We start from the raw sequence: 25498 nt of genomic DNA, 5'->3' as shown, positions 1-25498 counted from the left end.
AAATACCTTACCTTTATCTAAGGCAAAAATACCTAATCTTTCTTTTAGTACAGCTAATCTGGTTTTTTTGCTAATTCATCCATAAAGTATATATTTAAATACTTTCAAAAACCGAGTTGGATTTCTGATTATTCTAGATAATTTCTAATTATCAGAAATACTTTATTTTTTCTTTTTAGTCAATATTAACCAGAAAGCTAAATAGTGGCATCTTCTGTGGTTTGAGAGTTGACTTTTAAAATTTACCCAGTTGAAAAATCTGATAATTCACTTTGCTTTATTAAAAGTTGTCTACAATTTGGCATTGAATATTTTCTTACAATTGTATTTAACTTTCTACAGGTTGATGGGCTGAATTCTCTCCATTCTGTCAAATCCACTCCAAACAGATTTACTAAAACAAGTCAGGGAAGAAGCTGGAATACTGGGAATGGATCCCCTGATGCCATATGTTTCTCTGTTGACAAACCTGGTGTAGTTGTAGTAGGATTTTCTGTTTATGGTGGAGGAGGAATTCACGAGTATGAGTTGGAGGTATTAGTTGATGATGTAAGTACTCCTTTTGGGAAAACAATTTGAACAAAAGTAACCTCAGAGGTTTTTAAAAGTATCTTTTACAATGTCATGTTTTCATACTCATATTCAGTCTAGGCTACCAGTAAAACAGTGCACTGGTAATAGGGTTTTTTGCTTGTGGAGAAGATTTTTGTGTTACCACAAGCTTCATATCATATCTAGTAGGGTCCTTATCTTGGTTATTGTCATGAACTCTTCCTTTATTACAAGTAATATTTGAAGTATTGGGGGCTTTTCACTTTCTGGTGCTAAATATAAATTAGTGCCAGTTACCTCTTTGTAAACCATGAATAAAATGAAGAAATGAGGTTATAACCAAAAAATGGAAGAAAAGGATAATAGCCTACCAACATGATCAGACCTACAGATGTTCTGTGTGCTGTTGGTGTACTCTCTTAGAAGCAGCATAAAACTGTGTTGTGGCTTCTTGTAATGAAGCAAAACTGCTGTTCTTTTACACACAAGTTGTTCACTATAACTGATGATTCTGATCTCTTCCAAAGGACAAGCATAGGTTACTATGGGAAATTGACCTCTCTGCTCAGTAATTTCCTCTTTAGGGGAAAGGCTTTACTGTTGACTCTGAACAGGTTTTTCATGTTTTTGTTTGTAATGCCATGTGTAAAAATTTATGCAATGAAACAAAAGTTACACAATTGCGTGTGTCATGTATTTACATTATAAATGTATTAAAATGACTATGTTTCTTTGAATCAGAGTGATCATACTGGAGATGCAACTCATTCTCATAGATGGACATCATTAGAATTGGTTAAAGGAACTTACACCACAGATGATTCTCCTAGTGACATAGCTGAAATCAGACTTGACAAAGTTGTTCCACTGAAGGTAAATCAAATAAAACACATTTGTAGGTTTCATACAGCTTCTTTAGATAACAAAATTGAAATTGTCAGTGTAAATTGTTTGGGTTTTTGGATGCACATTCACAAATTGATCTTGACATGTGCTTCATAAAGTCTTGGTTTTAACCTATAAATTAAAAGCTCCAAATCCCATCAGCTAGAAGAAATTAGATCCCAGTTTTTATAATTGCATAAGATAGATTGTAGATGCTTAGTAATTTTAGAGTATTTTTGAAAGTGCAACTTTCTTTATGCAACTTGATATTTAATTTTCTTGGATACCTGCTTGCTCTTAAAGTAATTAGTAGTAATTTGTTGTGGTCCATAGTTTGGGAACATGGAACAGCTCTCATTTTTGTTAAATGCTGGATCTTCTTTATTTAATTTCATTTGTAGAGTGCTTTGAAGGAGTTTTCGGACTCTCCAGTATTAATGTAAAATAATAACTTTCATATACCATGAAGCCATTAGATATTTGTTTTATATTGCAACCTATTTTTGCTCTTCTTTTTAAGGAAAATGTGAAGTATGCAGTTCGTTTGAGGAATTACGGAAGCCGGACTGCCAATGGAGATGGTGGAATGACCACGGTTCAGTGTCCAGATGGTGTAACCTTTACATTCAGTACGTGTAGTCTGAGCAGTAATGGCACCAACCAAACACGAGGACAAATCCCACAGATCCTTTATTACAGGTTTGTGTGTTGTAATAATTCATTTCTAAGGAAAATGAATGGAACCATCACAGTGCTATTATACCACACCTGTTTTTAAGAAGTGGTAGAAATAAATCCATCCACATTGTGTTTGTGATGCCTCTTCCAGTCTTGTTTTAGATTCTGGGGTTTTTTTATTTGACAAATAATGTGATGATTGACTTCTTCTGAGGTCCATTGTTTACTACCTTAAAGCGCTAAATATGAGGAACTCATATTTAGATACGCTATTTCAATTTCTGTTTCTTCTATACCATAGTAGATAGCTGAGAAATTACTCACTAGCATGTTTATCTCTCCAAATTATTCAGTTCCTCAGTTTCCAAAAATAATTGCATCGCGTAGTGAAGCAAGGTATATTTATATAGGAACTCCTCTCTTACGTAGAGGTGAAAGGTGTAAAAAGAGAAATTGCAATTGCCTGAAGAAATTCAGCTGAAACATCTGACGGTCCTGCAGGGGAGCTTTACTTCAGCCTTTCAGGATGACAGTAGGAATTCACTTGTGATAATGCTTTCGCAGAAGGCATTGCTTTTGTGTTTGAGGTGCTTACCCTGATTTGTATAAGGGCAGGATTTTCAAACTGGCAGTATAAGGCTGATTAACAGAAGATGGAAGGAATAAAATGATCCATGAATAGTAATTTACTTTTATCTTTGATTGTGTGAGAAGTACCTACATAATAAAAGATGTAGAAGATAAAAAAAAATAATACTACACCAGCTGATGTATTTTAGACTAACAAACACATGAACATGTTGCTCTTAAGAAGGTTTTAAAGAAAGTAAAACATGAAGAAATAAAGTGGCCAGCAAAATTATAGTAATGTTATATTTGAAGATATAAGATAGTTCTAAACTACCTTAAAACATGAGATTGTGATCGAAGATCCAGCTTGTCAGTAAAAACAGTAATTGCTTAATAAAGAATGGAATTGCAGTGGTGCAGATCATGATACTTTAATTGATTTAGTATCCTGGAAACTTGGACTTCATAATGAAGTATTATAATTGGAAAGTGCCATTATGTAAGAAGGATGAAAGAAAGACATGGAAAACATCTATTTTTCACTCCTAGATTGTCTGCCTTTATACAGGCAGAAGAGAAAATTAAAGAGAAATAACAATTTCTTTGATTTCAGAAAAGCAAAGGACATAATTTCAGTAATGGAAACTTCAAGACATTCTAACAGTAATAAATTAACATATGAAAAATTCCCACACCAAAGTCCTGTCTTCAGATCAGAGCAGTCTCAGTTTTTTTTGTTTCAGCTGGTAAAATTCAAAGAGGCTTTCGAAAGCCTAGTGGTACAAGTTGGAACTGTTACAGAATAAATTGTGTTGAAAAAAATTGCAGCTGCTGTGCTGTAATCACAATGTCTTTGTAGTTTGCATGGACAAGATAAATTTATCTATTGCATTATTATGCTTGTGGACTTAGTATGAAGACTCACTGTTTGATATATAATGATTTGACGTTTTGATTTGCTTACAGCAAAGAAACAAATGTTCAGTCATCTATTATAGAGCAGCTTGTAAAAGTCACACTTCATTTTGTTTGGAGGATGCTCAGATATCAATAGAAATGTTTCTTAGGCATATGCAAAGAAAGCCCACATACAGAAGTTAACACACTTTTGGTAAGGGCAGAAAAGTTTTGGAGGGGAGGGATTTGTTGGAAAAGTACTCCGTTGAATTGCATCTATGTCAGTAGCTAAAATGAACTTGGCAGACTTAGAATTCCACAGTGGCTAAATAAATAATTTGAAGTAAAAATAGTCTGGGAAATAGAAGTTTAATTTACAAGGGGCAAACCAGAAAAATAAGATGTGCTTTGAACCACAGCATGTTTATTAATAATACCTCTGTTCTAATTGTCTTTATTTAGCTGAAGACATTCCAGAATTACTCAGCTCTTCCAGTCTGTTTTCAATGCTGCTTCCCCTCATCATAGCCTACATAGGACCAGTAGCAGCAGCTATTCCCAAGGTATGCTCCTCAAGAGAAATTAATGAAGAATTGTATGAATGTTATGCAAGGAAAATGTTTACCATGCAAATTTGACCATCTTGTTTTCTTACTATTCTGTGAATTAGTGGTTTATATTTGATGAGTCATGAATTTTGCATGAGTCAAGAATTTAAAAAACATGTAATGACCTTTTTTTTAACTTGAATTGAAAGCATGATAACAAAAAACCTTAAGGAAGCAGAGAACTATGAGAGGCTTTAGTAGTAGGAAAAGGTAAGGAATGAGAAGAATGTAATTTACAGCTTATTGGTGAACATTGAGGGGATGGTTTTTTTATGTTATATAAATCTTATTTTTACAGTAAAGAGCAGAAGCATTTGCTCATTAAATTAAGATTATTTCTGTCAAATTTAGAGTTTGGCAGATATCAGCTATAAATAAAAACGTTTCTTCCTGGTGCCATGGCATTTCTTGCATATTCCTGGTCTGTGACACTCTTGAGATCTGTTATTAGATCTATAAATGTCAATAATCCTTAGCTAGTACACACTATTACCTTTTATTGCTTTTTCATGAGCTCTAAGGTGTTTTCTGACTTTTTTTTAAAGGAGGAGGAAATAGAACTGACCACTTAAAAGCTAGCAGACATGTAATGAAAGACAGTGTCAGATTTTAGTTATCTCATCTTTTCATGGAACTCAGATTTGAAACAACCAAGTGTTTTGCTGTAGATGTGTTCATCTGCTTAGAAAATGTAGTGAAGATTACAGGGAACATAATATTAAAATAAATATTAATATGGTTATAGAGTATAACTGGATTTTGGCTTTAGTATGGTATTTACTTTCTGTGAACTTGTGCTTACCGTTTGTTAATGTTCAAGGTTTTAGTAGAAGCTATTTTAGGGAAAGGATGTCACAGTTACATACAGATTCTTGTTTCAGCTTCAGCGAGTCTCCAAGAGGAGATTAATGTACTGGTGCTTTTTCTGTTAGGATTGTGTAGATGATATTCTGAGAATGTTCAAACAACCACTGAAGAGAAATGGAAGTATTAGAGTATTGTTTTCACCAAGTTATAAGACTTTGTAATAACACTTGTGATGTTATGTTACAGGTTGCTGTTGAGGTCTTTGGCCTGGTACAACAGCTGCTTCCTTCTGTGGCTGTTCTGAATCAGAAATACGCCCCTCCAGCTTTTAACCCAAATCAGTCTACAGACAGCACCACTGGAAACCAGCCAGAGCAAGGGCTTTCAGCTTGTACTACCTCCAATCACTATGCTGTTGTAGAAAGTGAGCACCCCTACAAACCTGCCTCTGTTACACACTATAAGGTGAGCACCATTTCTAAGTATACATGCTGCTTCTTAAAAGCTTTACATGAGTTTTCTTGAGTCAGAATTTGCTATCTGAAAAATTGTTGCCGTGGATGATAAGTAATATTGTCTGATATAGAAGACATTATTATATTATTGCTGTACTGCTTTTTGGGCAAAACTCTACATCAAGTGTAGTGGAAAATAGTGATGTTTTAACCCCCTAATTCAGGTATCTGCTCTAAATCCCTAAATTTGCACAGTATTAGATTTTTCTGCTGTCATACAGAGTTCCTTTGCTCTAACTTAGAGGTTGTAGAAGTTCAAAGTCTTTATAAGTATAGAGTATATAATCACATATCAGATTTTCTTACCTAATGCTTAAACAATGTTTTGTAAGAATACATAAAGTCAGTTCTAGTCAAATTGACATCCAGAAGTAGCAAACCTATAATCAAGAGCCTGAACAGGATTTAAATTATTATTCTACTATTCCAGTGCTTGTCCTGTCAGACAGCAAGACATCCAGTGCAGAAAATGTAGCTACGATGTGATCATCTTGATGCAATAATGCTTACATTTGTCCAAAAAGTTTATGGAGCATGTCTAAAGGCTTGGGTTTAGTAATTACTGCATTTGAATTTCTGTAGCTATATGCTATTTTACTGCAAGCCACATTCACTAGTGGGATTCAGCTGCTCTGTACTTTTCTGGGATTGCACAAAACAGGTATTCATTATGTTCACTGAAGTTTGAGTTTGAAAAAGGTATCTGAGACTTCAATGTGCGCAGTAGTCTGTGGTTGTTTTTTTAATGAACCTGTGCAGGATTCTTAAAAGCAGTCACAAGTGCTGCCATTGCAAATATTTAAACAGAATATTAAGTTACAACACAGGATTCTAATTGAGTAAAGTGCAAAGCATTTCAGGTGTACATAAATTTCAAGGAATAAGTTAGGTTAATGTTAATTAAAAGAATAGCAAAACAATTTTGCAGAATTACTTAATTAAATCACTTCTTTAGACTAAATCTGAGTTAAGGCCAAATGGAAATGAAGAAGCAAATGTAAAAAAACCCCAAGAACCCCAAAAGCTTGGACATAATTAACCTATTGCTTTATTTTAGGTGACTTTTCCTGAATGTGTCAGGTGGATAACAATAGAGTTTGACACTCAGTGTGGCACTGCTCAGTCAGAGGATGTTCTTCGTTTACTAATTCCTGTCAGAGTTGCACAGAGCCTGGGATTTGGACCAAAGCATACCTCTGTTCATGAGAACCTTAATTCATGGATAGAACTGAAAAAGTTCTCTGGATCTTCAGGATGGCCTACCATGGTGTTGGTATTGCCAGGTAATACATAGATACTGACGTAATTACTAGTAATGTGTGTTACTACATTAATTAAAGGAAGCTTGATTTTTCTGCAGAATTATCTTGGCAGACAAAGTTAAAGAAGTGTCTTTATCCCAGCCGGCAAGTTAATTATGTCTGTAGTGGGCTTCTTGCTTGAAGTATTGTTCTGCTTGTTTTTCCCATGGTGTTAATTCACATTTTAGATATAAAGGCTGGATTTCATATATACTTACATAAAAGAAGCACACAAAAAGAGGAGGAATATATTATTAATTTAATTTATCCTTTCACTTCTCTAAGGGAATGAAGCCCTTTTTTCTCTGGAGACTGCATCAGACTATGTGAAAGATGAAAAAGCTTGTTTTTATGGTTTCAAGTGTTATGCAATTGGATATGAATTTAGTCCAGGAAGTGATGAGGTAAGGGAAAAAGTGAATAGTTATAATTGCTTCACCTAATAAATCAGCTAATAAATATTTTGAGGGTAAAAAAATTTGTATCTCCGCTTACGGCTAAGTGACATTAGCAAAATATTTTTAAATTAATATATAAAAGTAATAACATTTTTTTGTTAAGGGCATTATTAATTTGGAATTCTTTAGTCAGGATACTGTTGAAGTGGCTGTTGTATGATTTGTGGCACTCGGCAAAAACATAGTGTGTTTTTATCTGGTATGTCAGTGGGATATAAGATTTCCTGAAATTCTGGCCTACTCTTGCCTCAGAGATCCAAAGGTGTTGGGCTTCTTACTGTCACTGCCTATTGAATGACATACTTGCATTATTTTCCAGTGCTCACTTACACCAGAACTCTGACTCCTTGGAAATGCTGTGTGCATTTAGGCTATCTCAGGTTTTACCCAGTGGTCTCCTCATTTTACCTTCAAGGACATGAGTCATTTCCACCACTGTTTATTGCAAAGGGAAGATCACATTTCTTCACATCCTTGACCCAATTCTTTCTTTTGGCTTAGTTTAAGAGATTACTGAAAACACTTAATATGTTTTACACTACATCCAGAAAAATAAGTCTTCCCTTGTCCTGGGAGTCTTTGGCCCTGTTGTTTCATGTGGATTTCGCAAGGTCTGCATCTTGCTTATATTACAATCCTCACAGAAGATTTACCTCATCTTATTCCTGGATTTTGCTCAAGCTAAATCATGTCTTCAGATTTTCAGAATGTCAAGTTCTTTGGAATATCTTGACATATCAGATAAGAGCACATAGCATAAGTTTATCATCTATGGTGATCACACTGGCTTTCAGCAGAATAAGATTTATAATTCCTACAGATGATCTAATTAGTCTGTGTTTCCTTAAGCAAAAGTTATTTCTATTCAGAAATACCTATGTAGATTCATATGTCGTTCTTTTCCTTTAAAGCATTTACAAACAAAGCTGCTGGCATATTTTGAATGCTCAGTGCTAAAACATGCTAGCCAATAGCTTAAATCTATCATCTAAAGAATAGTTACAAGTAATTGTTTTCAGACATACCTTGTTATTCTAAAAATTTTTGTACTCTGTCCTATGGCACAGCAAAACGTGGCAGTAGCTGTAGGACAAGAAATACATTGCTGAGAAGCTTCAAACTGCGACATAAAGTATTTCTTAATATAAAACATTGTCAGGAAAATGTATTTATTGTCCTATTTTCTGAGACACTAATTTTGTTTTAACTTTTTTTAATTTGAAGGGTATTATTCAGCTGGAGAAAGAACTGGCAAATTTAGGAGGATCATGTGCAGCAGCTTTGATGAAGAAAGATTTAGCGCTTCCTATTGGTAAGAGCATATTTCATTTTTTCATCATTATCCATGTTTTCTGAAATACGAGTACATTCAAATCGTAATGTTGCTTTTAATTAGAGATGATAATACAAAATGGAGTCTTCAAACTGAATTAATCAAACAATAAAGCTGGCAGTATTTTCTACTTACCTTTTTCTCTTTGTGTGTATATGGGGAGGAGGGAGACCTGGTCATTTAAATTTGAATGAACGCACCCCATCCACAGGTAGTGTATGACTGTATGAATTGTATCCCACAGTTTCCTCATGGTACTTCATAAATGCGCAGGTATCATCTTTGTATTTCTCTTTCACTGTTGTTTTTTTTCTCCCCACACTTCACACCTCTGTGTATGAAAAAATACCTGCAGCGTTGAATTCCAAAACTTAAAATTACTGTTTTAAAGTTGAAAGTGACCATTTCGTTTGTAGACCTTATAGCTAAAAATATTTCTAGTGTAACTTTTTTTTTTTTTACAATCAGAAAAGAAATCTCATACTTTTACAGCAGATGCTGCAAATAGAGGTTTGTGGTAACCCAATTGCAATTTAAAATGTAAGGAAAAGTGAATTTGTGGAAATTAATGGATCTGGAGATGGAATTAGAACTTCTAATGATGCAGCTGTATTATGAGTAATATAATTTCTCTTAAATAGCATCAGCAAATAGGAAAAACAGGCTCATAATTTATAATAGGATATCTCTCTGATTGTTTTAATTTAGGAGCACAAATCAAAGCTCACATACTATTACAGTGGAAGCGTGGATTAACGAGAAGGAGAGCACTGAACAGTGTGGAGTTATAATCACAAAACCTTCTTTGTATTTTTAATCCAGTATTTTGCTTGCATATTTGGATTGTTTACAAATTTCTTACTTTATGTTTTAAGGAGGCGCCTCAATTGTACTAGTAGATCTGTATTTCACTCTCCAAAGTACAGGCAATTATTCAGGTTAAATAGTGCCCTCCTCTCTTATTCCTCAGGCTCCTTAGTTTTGTTGACTTTTGTACAACAACAAAAATATTGAAATCCTTAATCTCCCATATTTCGTAATACTTTGTACTTCTCTCTTGGGAGCTTTTTATGTTTGTTCTGTTAAAGTGCCTAAAATAGGAACGGTGACATAGATTGATTGACTTTATGCTATAGAAATATAGCATATTTCATATGCAAATAGAAATTTGAAATAAAATATGCATTTAAGTTACCTATGCAGTCACAGCTGCATACAAAAGTGGTTGTATATGATCTACAAGAGAGGAGGGATAGGTGCATTTCCTCTAAGGAGTTTCCTGATGACTGATCTAATGGCAATTGATTTGTCTGACTGAGAACTGCAACCAAGTCTGTTAATGTTGCTGGTAAGTGCTTGTGCTATATAAGTGTATTGTTTCTCTCAAAGACTACTAGGCTCTCTGAGTAAACAAAACTGGGGAATTATAGTCAACAGTGGTAGTATTTGCAACTGGAAACTACTGTGCAGCCTTTTAAAATGGTTTTCAGTTGTGTGTAATTTTGCTTGGGGTGTTTTGCCTGGTGTCTCAGAAAAACACTGTGGCAGAAAAAGGTAAAGTTGTGGTTTTCTAGAGCAACATTTAAATGCTTTAGTATCAGACTTTTTGTTTTCTTTTTCTGCATCCTAGTTTATGCATCTTCTACCTTATGCTGCAAGTGAAATGCTTCTTTAATACTGTGGTTTCTAATCTGCAGAGCCCTGTTACCTTACTTGTGGAAGAGTGTTCCTTAAGAAAAACCTACATAGAATAATAGAATCAATAATCATATAAAAGACTTCCTTGTAATGCATACACACAGGAAAGCCCTTTTTAGTAGACTTTTCATACTTTGTTATAATTTCTACAGTTTTACTTTTTAGTAAAGTCATTTGTTGTAGTGGATTTATTCAGTGTGCAAGTAGTCAAATATTTGTGGGAGTATTCCTCTAGAAATATTAGGAATAAAAGTGTTTTGAAGGACCTAACGAGGTTAAGCCTATTTTGCTCTGAAGGAAGATGGACCAGGAAGTGATTTCATCACATATCAGGAAAAGTATCTTTGAGAGTTACACCCAAATACTGTTCAGGTTACCACATTCAAATGGTTGTTCTTCTTTCTTGCCAGTTCAAGACGTAAATTTAAGATATCTCTCTTTCCAAGAGAGATCTGGTCTATGACCAAGATCTGATTTAAACAGCAATGTGAAATTGGTTTATGTATTTTTGTATTATTACATTCTTAATTGTATCAATTCTGGTAGTAGTTTATTTCTGAGGGCAATTTTTAGATGTCTTTATTTCTTCGAATTTTAAAAATTGCCTTGGAACTTGATTTTCTTATTCCTCTTTCTTCTGACTAGTAGAATTGCCTGACATGTTTTTAAAAGAGAGTAGGAATATGGTAACCTTATTTGTTTCACTCCTCTGTTAAAAGACTGTTTGGCAATTCTGATCACCCTGGAATCAGACTTCAGAGTTGCATTTGTGAGAAAGAAATACTGTGTAATAGTATGTATTTGAGCTTTGTGTTTTAGGCAGGATCATAATTTATGAAATTATGTGGAGTTACAAAGGTAAGTTCTTAAAAGGGAGCAGCTGTTGCGTGCTTAGAGATACTACTTCCCATAAACCACCTTGACCTCTCAAAGTCTTTCTGAAAGTATCTAGTCACATCCAAAGACTTGCCATACATAGTACCTTGGAAATAAAAAGATAAGCACCAAATTTTTGTTCTGTGTAACTTACGTTGTTCATATGTGTGTGCACTGAACTACACAATACTGCATGTTTGCTATGTTATTTGAAAATATTTCAGCTGCTGATTGAACGGTATGATTCATCATTATGCAGACTTGAAATTTGTAATATAAAAGGCTTCACGAAACAGAATTGAATCTCATATTTTGTAATGTGTAGATGATACAACTGCTACATTTTTCCAGCAGGTAGTGAGTTTGAAGAAGATCTTGAGATACTTGAAGAGGCTGCCTTACAGGTATGCTGCAGCTTTTTATCCATTGCAATGCACTTAAGCACAAAATTGCATTGAAACTGAGTGCTACAGAAGAAAATAATTTGTAAGGCTTCTATCATAGAATGGAATCCAGTTTATTATTTAACAGTTTAAGAAAATCATACAGAATTTTACTATTTAAATGAAATAATTTTTTATAATGAATCTGCTTGGAAAAAAATACATAGGACATTAGATGACCAAGTATTTAAAAATATCTGTTTGGCTGAAATTGCAGTATTTGGCAAGTTTTAAATGTTACCAAAATCAGTTTTCTGCATGTCTTTGTAATTAGAGTAATAAAATCACTTTTTCAGCTAAGCAGTGATGTTAATCAAGTCCCAAATAATAGGATTGCAGTCGTTCTGCTTTGCTGATGGACTTTTATTGAGTACAGTGGGAGTTAATGCTGAATCTCCTTCAACTCAAGGTCATTTAATGTATTTTGGCATAAAGTATTGTTTAATAGACTGAGATGGCTTTTTTTTAAAGCTTTTATCAGGGTGAAGTTTATTCTTCTTGAATGGTTTTAAATACTCAAAATGTTTTTACCAACTGTGTCACGTTATGGGAAAATGTGAACACGTTACTGAAAAGCTTTTCTATGTCTTTCTTTTCACCCCCAACCTCTGCCAAAAAAACCAAAAAGGTGTGCAAAGCTCATTCAGGCATTCTTGGAAAAGGCTTGGCACTATCTCACTCACCAACCATTTTGGAAGCTCTCGAAGGAAGTCTTCCCCTGCAGGTACAAAGCAACGAGCAGTCGTTTCTGGAAGATTTCATTGCTTGTGTTCCAGGATCAAGTGGTGGACGACTTGCAAGGTAAAACTGCACTGTTGATTATCCTTTTAACTGGCTATAGAACTGTCATAGTTATTTTAAGTATTAGTTGAATAAAACTGTTGGGCTCTGTTGTTTCAATTAATACATTAGTTAAAAGCATGTAGGCATTCTGTGTCTTTTCTTAGCTCTGTGTCACATTTGTACAGAGTAAGAATTTATCTTTTGGGGGCTGTAAGAGATCTTAATGTTAGGCGGCTTTCTTTGCTCTAGGTGGCTGCAGCCTGATTCATATGCTGATCCTCAAAAAACGTCATTGATTTTGAATAAGGATGACATCCGATGTGGTTGGCCAACTGTTATTACAGTACAAACAAAAGACCAGTATGGGGAAGTTGTTCATGTTCCTAATATGAAGGTAATTATTGTAACCTTGGTGTTCTGCTGAATCTTGCTGTCTTTTAGTATTTATTGTAGGTATTCCACAGAATACTCTTGTATGCAACAGAAAGTGGCATTCATAAATTCATTGTAATCAGACTTTCTTACCTCTAAATCCACAAACCTGCCACATTCTGTATTATGCCACCACCATTTCATGAAATTCATAACTTGCCTGTAATGAATTACACATGTGTGGTTGCATAAAAAATCAGTCATAAGTGAGGTTGGATGGTGATGATGTATTAAAGTGACAAGAATCACTTTTTTAATTTGTAAGCCAGGAAAGAGTGTTATAAACCATAGACTTTGGGATGGGAAAAAAGAATCAGAAGCACACTGATGGACCACCTTATAGTTACTTTATTTTAGAGTAGAACAATACTCTTGCCTTTTCTGTTTCTCGTACTTGGAAGTTCCTGTAGTCCTTGCAGTTAATAAGGATAACTGGCAGGGACTGGTGTTCCCGTGTTTGCCTTCAGCCTTGTCAGTTAACCACTGTTTTTCAGTCCTGGAAAGGATATGTTCTTCACAGCCTCAGGTAGAGTTAGAAGAATTCTGTGCATTTTGGGGTAAAACCTATGTGGAATGTATAAAAGTGGGCTGTTTGATTTGAAGTAGTAAAGCTATGCAAACAAAACAAACACAAAATGGTTTTCATGTAGTTCTAATAAATTAGGTTACTTCTGTGATTTAAAGCTTACTGCTACTGTGGAGTAGTTGGTTTTGTTCAAGCCCAAGTGCAGATGAAATACTTTTTACAAAGGCAAGATTCCTGTGAGAAAAGCTCTCAAATCTGTTCTTTGTATATGATGTAATAATTGAGTTTTCTTACAGTGAGCTGTAAATGTAATAATGAACAGCAGTTCTACAACAGTAACACAAGAATCAGCTTAGTCACAAACACTGCTTGAGTGAAAGTTGTGTGATTACTGACTTATATTAGTGACAGAACAAGTGGAAGACTCTCAGTAGTGATTTTATCCTATCAGTCAGGAAAATGATATGTCAAAATATGATGAAAAATTATTACTGGTTTTATTATTTAATTACTGTTCACAAATGTATTAAAGTAACAAAAACCTTACCTCCATTAGTGGAGATCTGTGCTACCTCTGGGGGAAAAAGTCAGTTAAAACATGCATTGAAGTGCACAATATAAATGCGCAGTGCTGACTGTGAGGTGGCAGAGCTGGCCAGAATCCAGTCTGGCTGATGCAGGTCTTGGAAGGCTCTCCTCCTTTGTGGTGCTTTTCTGTTCTGGGAAAACTTCCCTAGGCATACCAGACTGTGTGCTGCCAGCCAGGGAGTGCAGAAGTGACACCAGCCTGTGCTGATGGTGGAGTCAGTTGGGTGCTTCTCCCCTGCCCATTGGCATCTTCCCAAGATGCTGTGCTTGGCTTTGCAGGTTAATGTAGATAACATTGGGTTTTGACACAGCTGGAGTTACAGGGAGGGCTCTAAGCAGTTTGTCACTGCACTGCATCAAATTTAAAAGAAATGTGTGTGTGTGTGTGTGTTCTCACTAAATCATATTCCCTCTTCCACATCTTATTACAGGTGGAAGTCAAAGCTATTCCTGTTTCTCAGAAAAAAACATCTTTGCAACAAGAACAAGTTAAGAAAGTGCAGCGGATACCAGGCAGTCCTGCAACAGCTGTTTCCCCTAGCAGTGATATGACCTTTGGAGGACTTCCTTCACCAAAGCTTGATTCCTCCTATGAGCCAATGATAGTAAAAGAAGCTCGGTATATTGCTATTACAATGATGAAAGTAAGTTGCTGCAATTTTGGCAATGTTACTATAGAATTCAGCATTCAGAGTGTGTAAAGGTATGCAGCAGAGAAGGAAAAATGTATGTTTACTTTTGGTCCCAATATGCAAATATATTCAATACAAATTGCTTTGATTAATATTATTTCAGCAATAAACTAAATACATCAAAAGGGCCAATTGGTTAAACTCTAAAGCAGTTAGATTGGATTAGCATAAAAAGGAAAGTCGTCTTGGATTTTGATTAAACAGTTTAACAAATTAATCTGAGTTATTCGGGAGAAATAAAAACAGATACTAAAAGGTGAAGGGAAAGTTAAACCAGTATTTTTATTTATATGGAGTTGGAGTATTGCAGTGAATGCATACTTTAAACTAGAACAGGTGAAATTGAAAAACAAGAAAAAAGAGCTCAGCATAGTAAAAAAAGGCATACAAATGACTTATATATCAATGTGTATATATTAAGCAGCATCTGATTAAATTAGCCATTTTAAAAGGATTAGCTCAGACACTTAGGAACAATTTTTAAAGAAGTGAAAACTGAGCAGCTAGTGTTGATTTGATTATGTTATAGCACATGCAGTAAATTTACATATGTGTACCATACTGACCCAGTTAAGAGATGTGACATGTTGTGTACAGCTAAGAGTTGCACAGGCTTAATGAGACAGGATTAGCCAGGAGGGTAGAGAAGGATAATACTTAGCATAATCAGTATGGATTTGTTGTGGGGCCAGAACCAGCAAACTGGCACCTTTTAGAGGCAAAGGATAGTGCTGCAGTACCTGTGTGTAAATAGTGCAGCTGGGTACTGAACAGTGTCTTAACAGATCAATGAAAGAACTATTAAATCAATGTGTACAACAAATGATTTAAGAACTTGCTAAGTCCTGTGCATATCAAGGTGTGGTTTTGGCATTTTTATTTGGGCTGCTACAAATATCACTTCTTGGTTTGATGCTTCTTTTAAAAGTGGCTTGAGGGGATGCAGAAATACATTACTTATACCAAGTTAGATGTTAAATGATATTTCTGATAGCCACTGTCTACAGGTATCTGCTGCTTCTTTTCCAGTGATAGGTGTCAATTCTGCTCACACCACTCTAAGGGTAGTATATCTTGTGATGCATGAGATGCTTTGGGGTAAATTACAGTGGTGCCAAGTGTAGGATGTTCAAAAACTCTTCTGTAGATGAGATTTAATGGAGTGAGGAATGCTTAATATCAGCTAGTTAATGTGCAATCATTTTTAGTTGAAATAAGGCTAAGGGAAAATGAAAGTGGAAGGATTCATTTAAAATCCTCTTAGAAGATAATAACAGTATAAACCTTCATAAAGATAAAAGTAAAAAGACACCAAGGTTAAATTCAAAAAGTGTCTATCTTGTTGAAACATGCTTGATTTTTGTATTTTTTCCAGAGAATCTTCCCAAGGTTCCTTTCAAGTTCAGTCCTTTCCATCCAGAACTTTTGGAATTCAAGGCATTGTCAATATTGTATTCTATTTCCCTGCCTTCATTATTTAGCACACTCATTTCAGTGTAAAATGCAGACATGCCCTGATACTTTCATTTTACATCAGCCTGCACGTTGTATCAGTACTTGATACAAATATTTAATATGATTGTAAAATCTCCCTTCATAAAAATATATATAATAAATTATTACATGTTTGGGGGACTGATACTCAAAACTTTAGTTTTGAATTAAAACTTTAGTTTTAATTGTATCTTTTTTTTAGTTAGTTAGATAACTAACTTATCCAAAATATCTTTATACAGGGACCCAAAATGGCTGATTTGCATATATGTTCAAAGGTTCTTATCCTACCTTTTGTTGGTTTTGGTTTAACAGGAATCTCATAACTCAGCAATTATTGCAGCCCAAAGAGATTCTTGGTGAGGGACTTTGTGCACTCCTAGGACTAGCTCTGTTTTCTTATCTTCACTTGGAGTTGAAAGAAAAAGGATGAAATTTCATTGATGAAGCCCCTGGGCTGGTTTGCAGGTTTTACCTGCAACTTATTTGCTTTCTTATCTTCACATGGTCTTCAGTGCACTGCCTGGATTCAGAAGGGTTTTTACAAGTCAGATTTGAAGAGTTTCAAAGACTTAAGGTTTTTGTTAGCAGTAGCAATCTTTCTTATCTAAATAATGACTGTTTAATCAGACAGTGAAAATACTCTTTCATGTGTGCATATATATTTCTGTGTTTTGAAATTTGTTTCTGATTCCCTCATCAATGCTTGTGGGGTGTGTAAGTTAGATTGATACATTCTTTAAGAAAATGCTCTGCTTTCTTTTATTCAAGACAGTGGTATAACTATTGGTTTTATGTTTGAATTTAATCTATATATAGGCATACGAAAATTACTCTTTTGAAGAACTACGTTTTGCTTCACCAACACCAAAGAGGTAAACATCAAATAATTTCTTTTGGATAGGGACTCATATTAACATGTCCTGACACGTCTGCTTACACCCAGACTCCCAGGTGTGACTTGACAGGTAATCGTGTCTGAAGGTAGAAACACAGAAGTCAAGTATTGTTTCCTTATATGTAGCAATTTTATTTAAAATCTTTTTTTTCTTAATTGTTCTAATGTTGTTTCCTTATTTGTATTAGCTACTCTCTGAATGTCTTCTTTTATCATTTGCTATAAATAAATGTGGAGTAGTAATTTTTCATAGTAAATAATAGGTTAGTACATTGGAAAGGGAAAAACTGTGTTTAGATTATCTGCTAGAAAAAGAGTTGTTTCCAAACTAAACATGATAATAATCATTATATGTTTATGACATATTATTCCCAAAAAGACAGTAACTGTTCAGTGATTTTGTTTTGTTTATGCCTAGACCCAGTGAAAATATGCTGATCAGAGTCAATAATGATGGTACATACTGTGCAAACTGGACTCCTGGAGCTGTTGGTCTATATACCATTCATGTTACTATAGATGGCATTGAAATAGGTAATGAATTTTCACTATATTTAAGCATAAATTTATATTATTTCCACTTTGTATGCTAACACATTTGTCTTGATGCTCATAAGGTTTAATATTACAGTTCATAGCAAAACTTAGTAGCCAAGTTTTCATTCAGAAGCCTTCTAGTTAAATCACTCTTTGTCAGAAGAGAAAACCCCACACACTGAAATAGGAATATATGTTGCAAATCATGTATTTGTAACGTGGTTAGATTACCAGATTAACAGACTCTTTTATTCTCAGCTCTCAGTGTTGAAAGAAGAATGTCTTGTTTCAGCTGAGAGTGACAGAGAAGTATAGTTAAAGGGGGAAAAAACCCCAGCCCAACACTGAAGAACCTAAGGAAAGGCGAAATTGTTCCTGATGATGCTGAAATACATACTGTCATTTGTTCTGGAAAATTGAGGAGGTGTGGTCTTAACTAAGACTCTGCCTAAACTCTTAATTATTTGTACTAATTTTTAAATGCTTTTTGTTTATTCCTTGCTGGAAATCTTTTCGTTATCTTGCCAGTCTTGGGCACTTTGCTATGATGTACTGTAGCATGTGGTGGAAAGAGAGCCCTTCCAAAAATACTCTGTATCTTGAATGCTCTCATGTCAGCCTTATTGGTGATAGGTGAAGATGGCAGTAGAAACACTGTGCTGTAGCCAGACCTACATCTGATAAGAGGGTTTGGGTGAGTTCACAGGCACCAGCAGTTCCTCTTTCCCAATATTGACCTTTTGTAAATACATAGTGACAGTAAATACGCAGTGATAAATGCAAGTACACATAATTCACATAGAAATGGAATGAGATTTGGTTTTATATGTTAACTACAGAAGATAAGATGTCTAAAGTATTATTATTAATGGTTATCTCTGTTCCTCAAACAGAGGAACATTTGCCTTCATAGGAGCCTCTGATGCACTCAGTTGTATTTTTTCCAGTGTGTCATCTCTGGGGCAAACTTTGCACTGCAATTTCAATCAACTACTCTTATACTTTGACACAGGTTCTACCATCCTCAAGCATTGTGTAGGGCAAACTTTTAGAAATGATAAATATAACTGTTAACCATCATTATTAAATAGGTATGAGTACTAATGAGTCTTAATACTTAGCTGTGCCATTTTTCTGCAATGGAACTTTCTGACTCAGTCATTATATTAGACTATGCCCTCTGAAGCTTTGATGTACCTATGCTTACCCATAATTCTGTCAACTTTTGACTGCTTAAGTACTGGTAACATTTTCTCTTTGTTTCAAACCTTTTATGTTCTTGATGCTTGTAGATTGCTTCTGTTACTGCCATGCTTGTGTAAAAGGATGTTAGTGAAACCAACAGTTTTATTGCTATGTCTGGATGCTTCTTTTCAAGATGTTGTTTTTCAGAAGGTCACTCTCTAAAATGAAACAAAACCCACAAAAGAATCTAATATTGCTGTTTGCTTTTAGCAGTAATTGCTGAGGCAATTTCTTTGAAGGTTATTGCTCAGGGTTATGTTCATCTATTACTTAAATTTCTGTATCTTTCTTCACATGTATTTACATGTATTTTTCTTCATAAACAAGAATGTCACTTTCCAGTGACTTCATATTTTATAACAGCATTGGCAATTATATATGCCAAGTTTTACATTATAAGCCTTTTCTGGTTGTATAATGTGTTTTTTTCAGCCTCTTATATCTATGTCTCACAGGTAGCAATTAGCTTCTGTAGCAGTACAGCATTGCATAAGCTACTGCTTCTCCAGAAGCTTTCACCTGCACTTCTCAAACATTAGACTCTGTGTTGACCATACCTTGAAACATAACTCTACAGACAGTATTAGGACACAAAATTACCTGGTAGTGCTTTGTATGTACACTGTGACAGGTATCTAACAACAGCATGAAACCACATCTCTGTAAATTTCCACATATGAAAATAGAAATGTTCAGAAATTAATGCCTTGCACCATGAAGCAACTGCAAGCTTTGATTTTGGCAGACAGATAAGTAAGTGGCTATTTTGTTTACTCTAAATTGTAGCACAGATAAACTGTAGTTACTATTTAACTGATATATTCCCTTCTATTTTTTTTAAACTTAGTCTTTGTTTGCTTATAGATGCTGGACTAGAAGTGAAAGTAAAAGATCCTCCAAAAGGAATGATACCTCCTGGAACCCAACTTATCAAACCAAAAGCAGAACCTCAGCCAAACAAGGTTTGGAGAACTGAAAAAAACCCCAAAACAGATAGTTATGTTTGGGTGGGACTTTTTTGTTGTTTAATGTATACTTTATCATATAATAGTGCTTCAGACTTAAGGATATTTGCAGATCACTTTAATATGCTGAATGGAATGAAATTAATATACTGGAGAAAATGAAATTAATTTCATTTTCTTTTTGTATGTGAATTCATGAAACTGATAGAAGCTCTACAGAAACCGCCTTTGCCTTGGCTTGTCACACACACATATCACAGCTATTGTTAAAGCCACAGACAAAATTTTGCACTATTATTCATTCTATTGTACTACGAAGTTAATTGTACACAAAATTTTACAAAAATTTTGTTTTGTCATGAGCATCTTTAGTCAATATAAAATCCATAACCAGTTTCTTTTAGTATATGTTCCTTCCTTGGAGAATGGCATGATTGTTTTTTAAAGGTATCGTTTCTGTAGCTTTTGACATGCCCATTTCACCTTATCATTCCACCCCAAAGGACAAAAGTAGACACAATAAAGCAAGTAAGCTGAAATGGTGGCAGTGGTATAAGAAAAAGGCCCACATGAGGGAGATACCTTGCACTTCCTCTTAGATGCAAGGAAGGGATACTAAATGAGGTGCTATTTTTTTTTGTTTGTTTTTTTGGGGTTTTTTTTGTAGGAATAAAACTGTATTAAAGTTGTGGAATTTTGAAATACCACAAAGTTGTCTTTCCTGTCCTGCTGAAATTGGGAAAGTGGTTAAGAAATATATGATTATATAAAAAGATCAAGTTTCTGACAACTTCTTACCTATGCAGTGCATCCTAATTTTTTTTTTTTCTAGACTTCAGGATAATCCAGAGACAGTAACTTTGTTGTATGGTTCCCTTGTCCCTAAAATGCATCCAGCATCTGCTTCTACTAACCAGATTTTTTTCCCTGAAGCTGTGCCTCAAATAAAAAATAATAAATGTACTTTTAGTTTCAATGCAACATTTACCCCTCTCTGGCTCTCTTTTTTCGTTTTTTTCTCCAAGAAGCTTCTTTTAGACTTTCTCCCTTCTCTTGGAAGACTACCTGGTTAGTTCATTATCTTAATTAGAACTCCCAATTCCTACTAAGAGATATTTATCTCAAGCAAATTCATTATACCTCCACCCAAGTTGATCATCATATGTGTTGTTTTGCTGTCCCCAAGTTGAGAGAATCTGTTTTGATATGAGATGAATTGCAGAACAGAAGTTTGGTTTGTCTTTTCAGTTATTACAGTGGAAATTGGAGTGACTTGTTCATACATGATAACTCTGTGTTGTCAAGGAACAGTCAAAGTACTTGACAGAAGTCAGTCCTGTGGAGTTCTGAGATGTTATGTAGTGTGTAATCCTCTCCTTGTGTTGTACTGTGTGCATGTCTCATTTCTTGTTCCAAGTTTTTGTCTCTTTGAAAAAGGAGCCATCTTTGTCCTGTACATAGTGTCTGTAGAGCCAGCTGAAAAGTTAAACTGGACCTTTCATGGTAAATCATTTAATCAGTCTTCTTTCTTCTGTGTCATAATAAATCACATAACAAATCAGGATAATTCTTTGTGTATCAACAGTAATATTGTAACTAATACAGCAGAGTACAATTACTGTGCTCCATGTTTCTGAAGTCAAGAATGCAGATTAGACATGCATCAGTCAGAGACAGTCCAGTATACCAAATCATGTTTTGCTGACAAAAAGGGCATAGTTGAGCTCTAAATACTGTTTCATCATCTTTGTCAGCCTGAAATTTCAGATAGTTGTGACTAAAGGACACTAACAGTGCATTATCAATGGTGATCTGCTCTCAGCTAGAAACACCAAAATATTTTCATTGAGGCACTGGAACATTCCAGTTTTGTGGCCAACCCTGACTTAAATTGCAAGCTGAAAATGGGTACTGCAGTATGATTTTATATGTGTACTCTTCATTCTCTGTTATTTGAAGTCAGATGAAAAATCTGAAGGAGGCTATGATAGTGATCTGTATTCTGCAAAGCTTAAATTAAGTAACTTGCAGGAATCTAAATTCCACATCCTGTTGAGGAAAGCATTATTTTTCAAGCTATGTAATGTAAATCAGGGTAGTTGGAATCAACTAGAAGGAAATGGTCCTAATTTAGCTGAATTTGAAGGGTGTAAGACTGGTGCCAAAATGATTGGTCCCTAACATATTTTAATGGTTTCTACCACCCTGACGCAACAAGTAGCTAGCATTGATTGCGAAACAAAAAAACCACCAGAGCCAAAAGCTCTGGGCTGGGGATGGTTTTTCTCACCCCTTCATAGATCAACGCCCTTGTTACGGTTGCTTTATCCTGGACAGCACCCCTTTTTTGTGTGTTGTGTGACATGTATCTCTTCACAGATTTGTCAAATAAGAAAGCACAGCAACACAGCTCTTGAAAACTACTGTGCACTGTAGGGATGATGTACATCCTAATTGTAAAGCCTTTCTGCCTTAGTTCCTTAGTTGGAATCCAGCTGGTGTATGCTCCATGGAAGAACTGCCTATGGAGGTGTTATGGAGTTACAAATCCACTGTGCTATGCAGAAATATTCCTAGCAAAGAGGTGCTGTATCAGAAGGAAGACACAGATGATAAAATTTTTCATCATGGTCCGAAATGAGCATAAGAGAACTCCTAATCTGTTTTTTACTGTATTGTCTGTCAGTGGATCTGATCCTTAAGTAATTTCTAGTTATAGGTTGAAGTTTTTTGTTAACTAATTAGGTTAGCTGTTGCAAAAGGGAAGAAGGCTGTTTACAGGCCTGTGCCTACTCAAAATCTGGAATGTGAGTTTTTCCTCTAAATTAAAGTTTTTAATCCAAGTTCTAGCAAACTGTCATAATTATTTTGTGAACGAACATGATGCAAGGACCCCTAATTTGCAAGACTTTGTTTTTGGCTTGTCTGTGTTTTGAATGCTGTCAGCAGTGATTCAGCTTTATACTTTTACAAGGACCTTGAAAGTCTTAGCTTTGTCTGTTGCGAGAATCTGTCATACGAGTAAGAGGACTGTTAATAAGAAAAACCTTGCACATTTTGGAGTAATTTATGTATGAAATCCTTTGCATGCTTCTGGTTTTGGGTTTTTGTTGGTTTTGTATTTTGTTTTATAAATTATCTTCAGAATAAATATAATTTCTTTAGGGAAAAAAGGTTCATACACTTAGCTCTTACCTTTTGTTATGTATCACTGAGTTTGTTCCTTACACATCATTCTGTGCTTTATGTTGTTATAGATTAAATCCATATTTCCACTCATACTTTTATCACTTTTATCTGTGGAGTTCGAGAATAACCTTCCAAGAAAATGGTTTTATACCATATGGATGGAATATATGCATCTCTGGTTTTAAGAGACTAATAGGATGACTTACGTTTGTTCTCTATGGGACAGGTGGCCAATAATGTTTGAATGGTAAAAAATGTGATAGTGAATAAGTAGGAGGTGTTGGGGTTCTGTAGTAAGTCCAGCTAATTGCAAGGAGCCTCTGCTCTAACCTTCCTGTGGGGGAAAAAAGAAACTATTGAAATAGCTATTTGAAAGATAAAGAAGTAGAAAGATAATTTTATTTTAAAATGACTACTTAAACTCTATAGGTAAGGAAAATATCCAAATTTTGGTTAAAAAGCTGACTAAAGAGAATACTACAGTAGCACAACTTAGAAATGGTAATCCCAGGCTGATCAGTTAAAATAAATAATAAATTTGACAGTGCAGATCTTCAGCAGTGAATGAAACGTGTGTGTTAAAAAAATCATAGGCATGTACTGATTATTGTAGGGCATAACAGAAATATTTCCAAGTCATTGCATGCTTACATTATGGTTTTTTGGAACATTGTAATTTTTTTATTATAGTAGAAAAATGAAGTTATACACAGCAGCCATGGGAAACTAGCAACAAACTGTAACTCTTAAGATTGCTGTCTTGTCACTGGCATTTCAGAATCTGTTAAACCTATTTCTTTTTACTCTGAGAGCTCTGTTCCAATTTTTTTTCTTCCTTACTGTCTTTCTTTGCTTCTCTTAGGTTCGCAAATTTGTGGCCAAGGACAGTGCAGGGCTTCGTATCCGTAGCCACCCTTCCCTTCAGAGTGAGCAAATAGGCATAGTGAAAGTCAATGGATCCATCACTTTCATTGATGAGGTAATCCATAAGACATTTCTGTTGAAAATTGGGCTGAGATGTAAAGGTAATTCATGCAAATAATGGGGTTTTTTTCGTGTTTAGATGCTGACATATACAGCTTAAGACCATAAATTGCAAAAATCTAAATTTACTAATTTAGTTTTTCAAGCTGTCATTTCCTTTAATTTACTTACTTCAAAACCTGTGTAACAAACATTTGAGACTGACGCAAGGAAAGAAAATTCCTGGAGTTCATCTTAAAATATTACCTCTTAAGATTTAGCTTTTCACTACTTACTATTTCAACTCCACACAAAAATGCAGATGCAGGTGTCCTTTTCATTACATATGTTACTTAAAGAGCTGAAAGATCACTACTAGTGTGTTAGACTGCTATGCATGTATTTTTCTTACAATATAAATTCATATGCAAGGAATATTTTTGCGATTTGTGAAGTCATACCAGCAATGGAAAAATGGGAAGTGGGGAATTTATAAAGCTTATTAAGGCTTGAGTTTCTTTCCTCTTTTATTTCAAAGCAATTCTTATTACTGCATGATCTGATTTAAATTTATCTTCATGCCTTGACTTATAAAAGGATATGCTTCCCCATTGCTTTGGAATTCTGATTTTGTCAGTATTCCTCTTCACCTCTGCTTATGTTGTATCAGCATTGTAAGGGTCGTTGCTTCTTTGCTGCTATTGTCTGCCTGAAGTCTGTTAATCCTTGCTAGCTACAGAATGGTTACAGGAGGGCATGGCTCGTTCTTGTTGCTTGTTTCCCATAGATCCACAATGATGATGGTGTTTGGCTGAGGCTGAATGATGAAACAATAAAGAAGTATGTTCCTAACATGAATGGTTACACTGAAGCCTGGTGTCTGTCTTTTAACCAACATCTTGGCAAGAGCCTTCTGGTACCTGTTGACGTAAGTAAAAGGTGCCTTTGAAAAATATCCAAAAGTACACTCTATCCTCATTACAAGACTTTCTTTAATTAAGGCTGCAAAAAGTCCTGAGGTAAACGATATTTTAATTATGAAATACAACCTTATATGTGTTTGCATTTTGGAGGGTTGCTGTGTAATGAGGGTGGAGTGTAGAAAGGTGTGAGGCTTTTTCTGTTGAAGCCTCTTCTCCTAGAAGAGAAACAGAAATGCAGGGACTGCTGTAGTAAAAGTAAAATAGTATTAGATTGTGGTCTGCACCAGGTGTTTCTTATGCTAGATAGCATTGTCTGTGAAGTAGTCCACTGGTGTCCTGATTTCAGAAGAGGCTTGCAGCCTACGGTGAATCAATGTAATTGCTGCTTTTTAACAGAACCAACCAACCAAAAGGTTCTTTAGGCTCTGGGTTTTGTGGATTTTTTTGTGAGTTTTATACCTGAAACCTTAAGTTATCACTTCATTAGCTATGCAAAGAATCCTAGAGCTTCAAGACAAACATTGAATTTATAATACGAGTAAACAGAATTTGAATAACTGTATTGGTGATCATCATCAATACAGTTAAAGGTTACACCTTTTCTGGGATCCAATTACGGTTTTTTGAAAAATGTGAAAAACA

General features: G+C 35.0%; 1 protein-coding gene across 1 annotated transcript in view; it reads left to right on the top strand.

The window, feature by feature from the left end:
- MYCBP2 (MYC binding protein 2) overlaps positions 1 to 25498 on the top strand; it is a 172002-nt gene that overhangs the window by 91536 nt on the left and 54968 nt on the right. Inside the window, 17 exon segments of the mRNA XM_041419961.1 lie at positions 343 to 549; positions 1294 to 1425; positions 1958 to 2140; positions 3948 to 4145; positions 5244 to 5462; positions 6570 to 6795; positions 7099 to 7217; positions 8496 to 8583; positions 11533 to 11582; positions 12250 to 12422; positions 12654 to 12798; positions 14382 to 14594; positions 16956 to 17011; positions 17453 to 17568; positions 19681 to 19778; positions 23833 to 23949; positions 24721 to 24861. Coding sequence (XP_041275895.1) covers positions 343 to 549; positions 1294 to 1425; positions 1958 to 2140; positions 3948 to 4145; positions 5244 to 5462; positions 6570 to 6795; positions 7099 to 7217; positions 8496 to 8583; positions 11533 to 11582; positions 12250 to 12422; positions 12654 to 12798; positions 14382 to 14594; positions 16956 to 17011; positions 17453 to 17568; positions 19681 to 19778; positions 23833 to 23949; positions 24721 to 24861 — 2481 coding nt within the window.

This window comes from Onychostruthus taczanowskii, unplaced genomic scaffold, assembly GCF_017590055.1.
Source record: "Onychostruthus taczanowskii isolate IOZ18803 unplaced genomic scaffold, ASM1759005v1 scaffold62, whole genome shotgun sequence".
Classification (NCBI taxonomy): domain Eukaryota; kingdom Metazoa; phylum Chordata; class Aves; order Passeriformes; family Passeridae; genus Onychostruthus; species Onychostruthus taczanowskii.
This window is presented reverse-complemented; position numbering and strand designations above follow the sequence as displayed.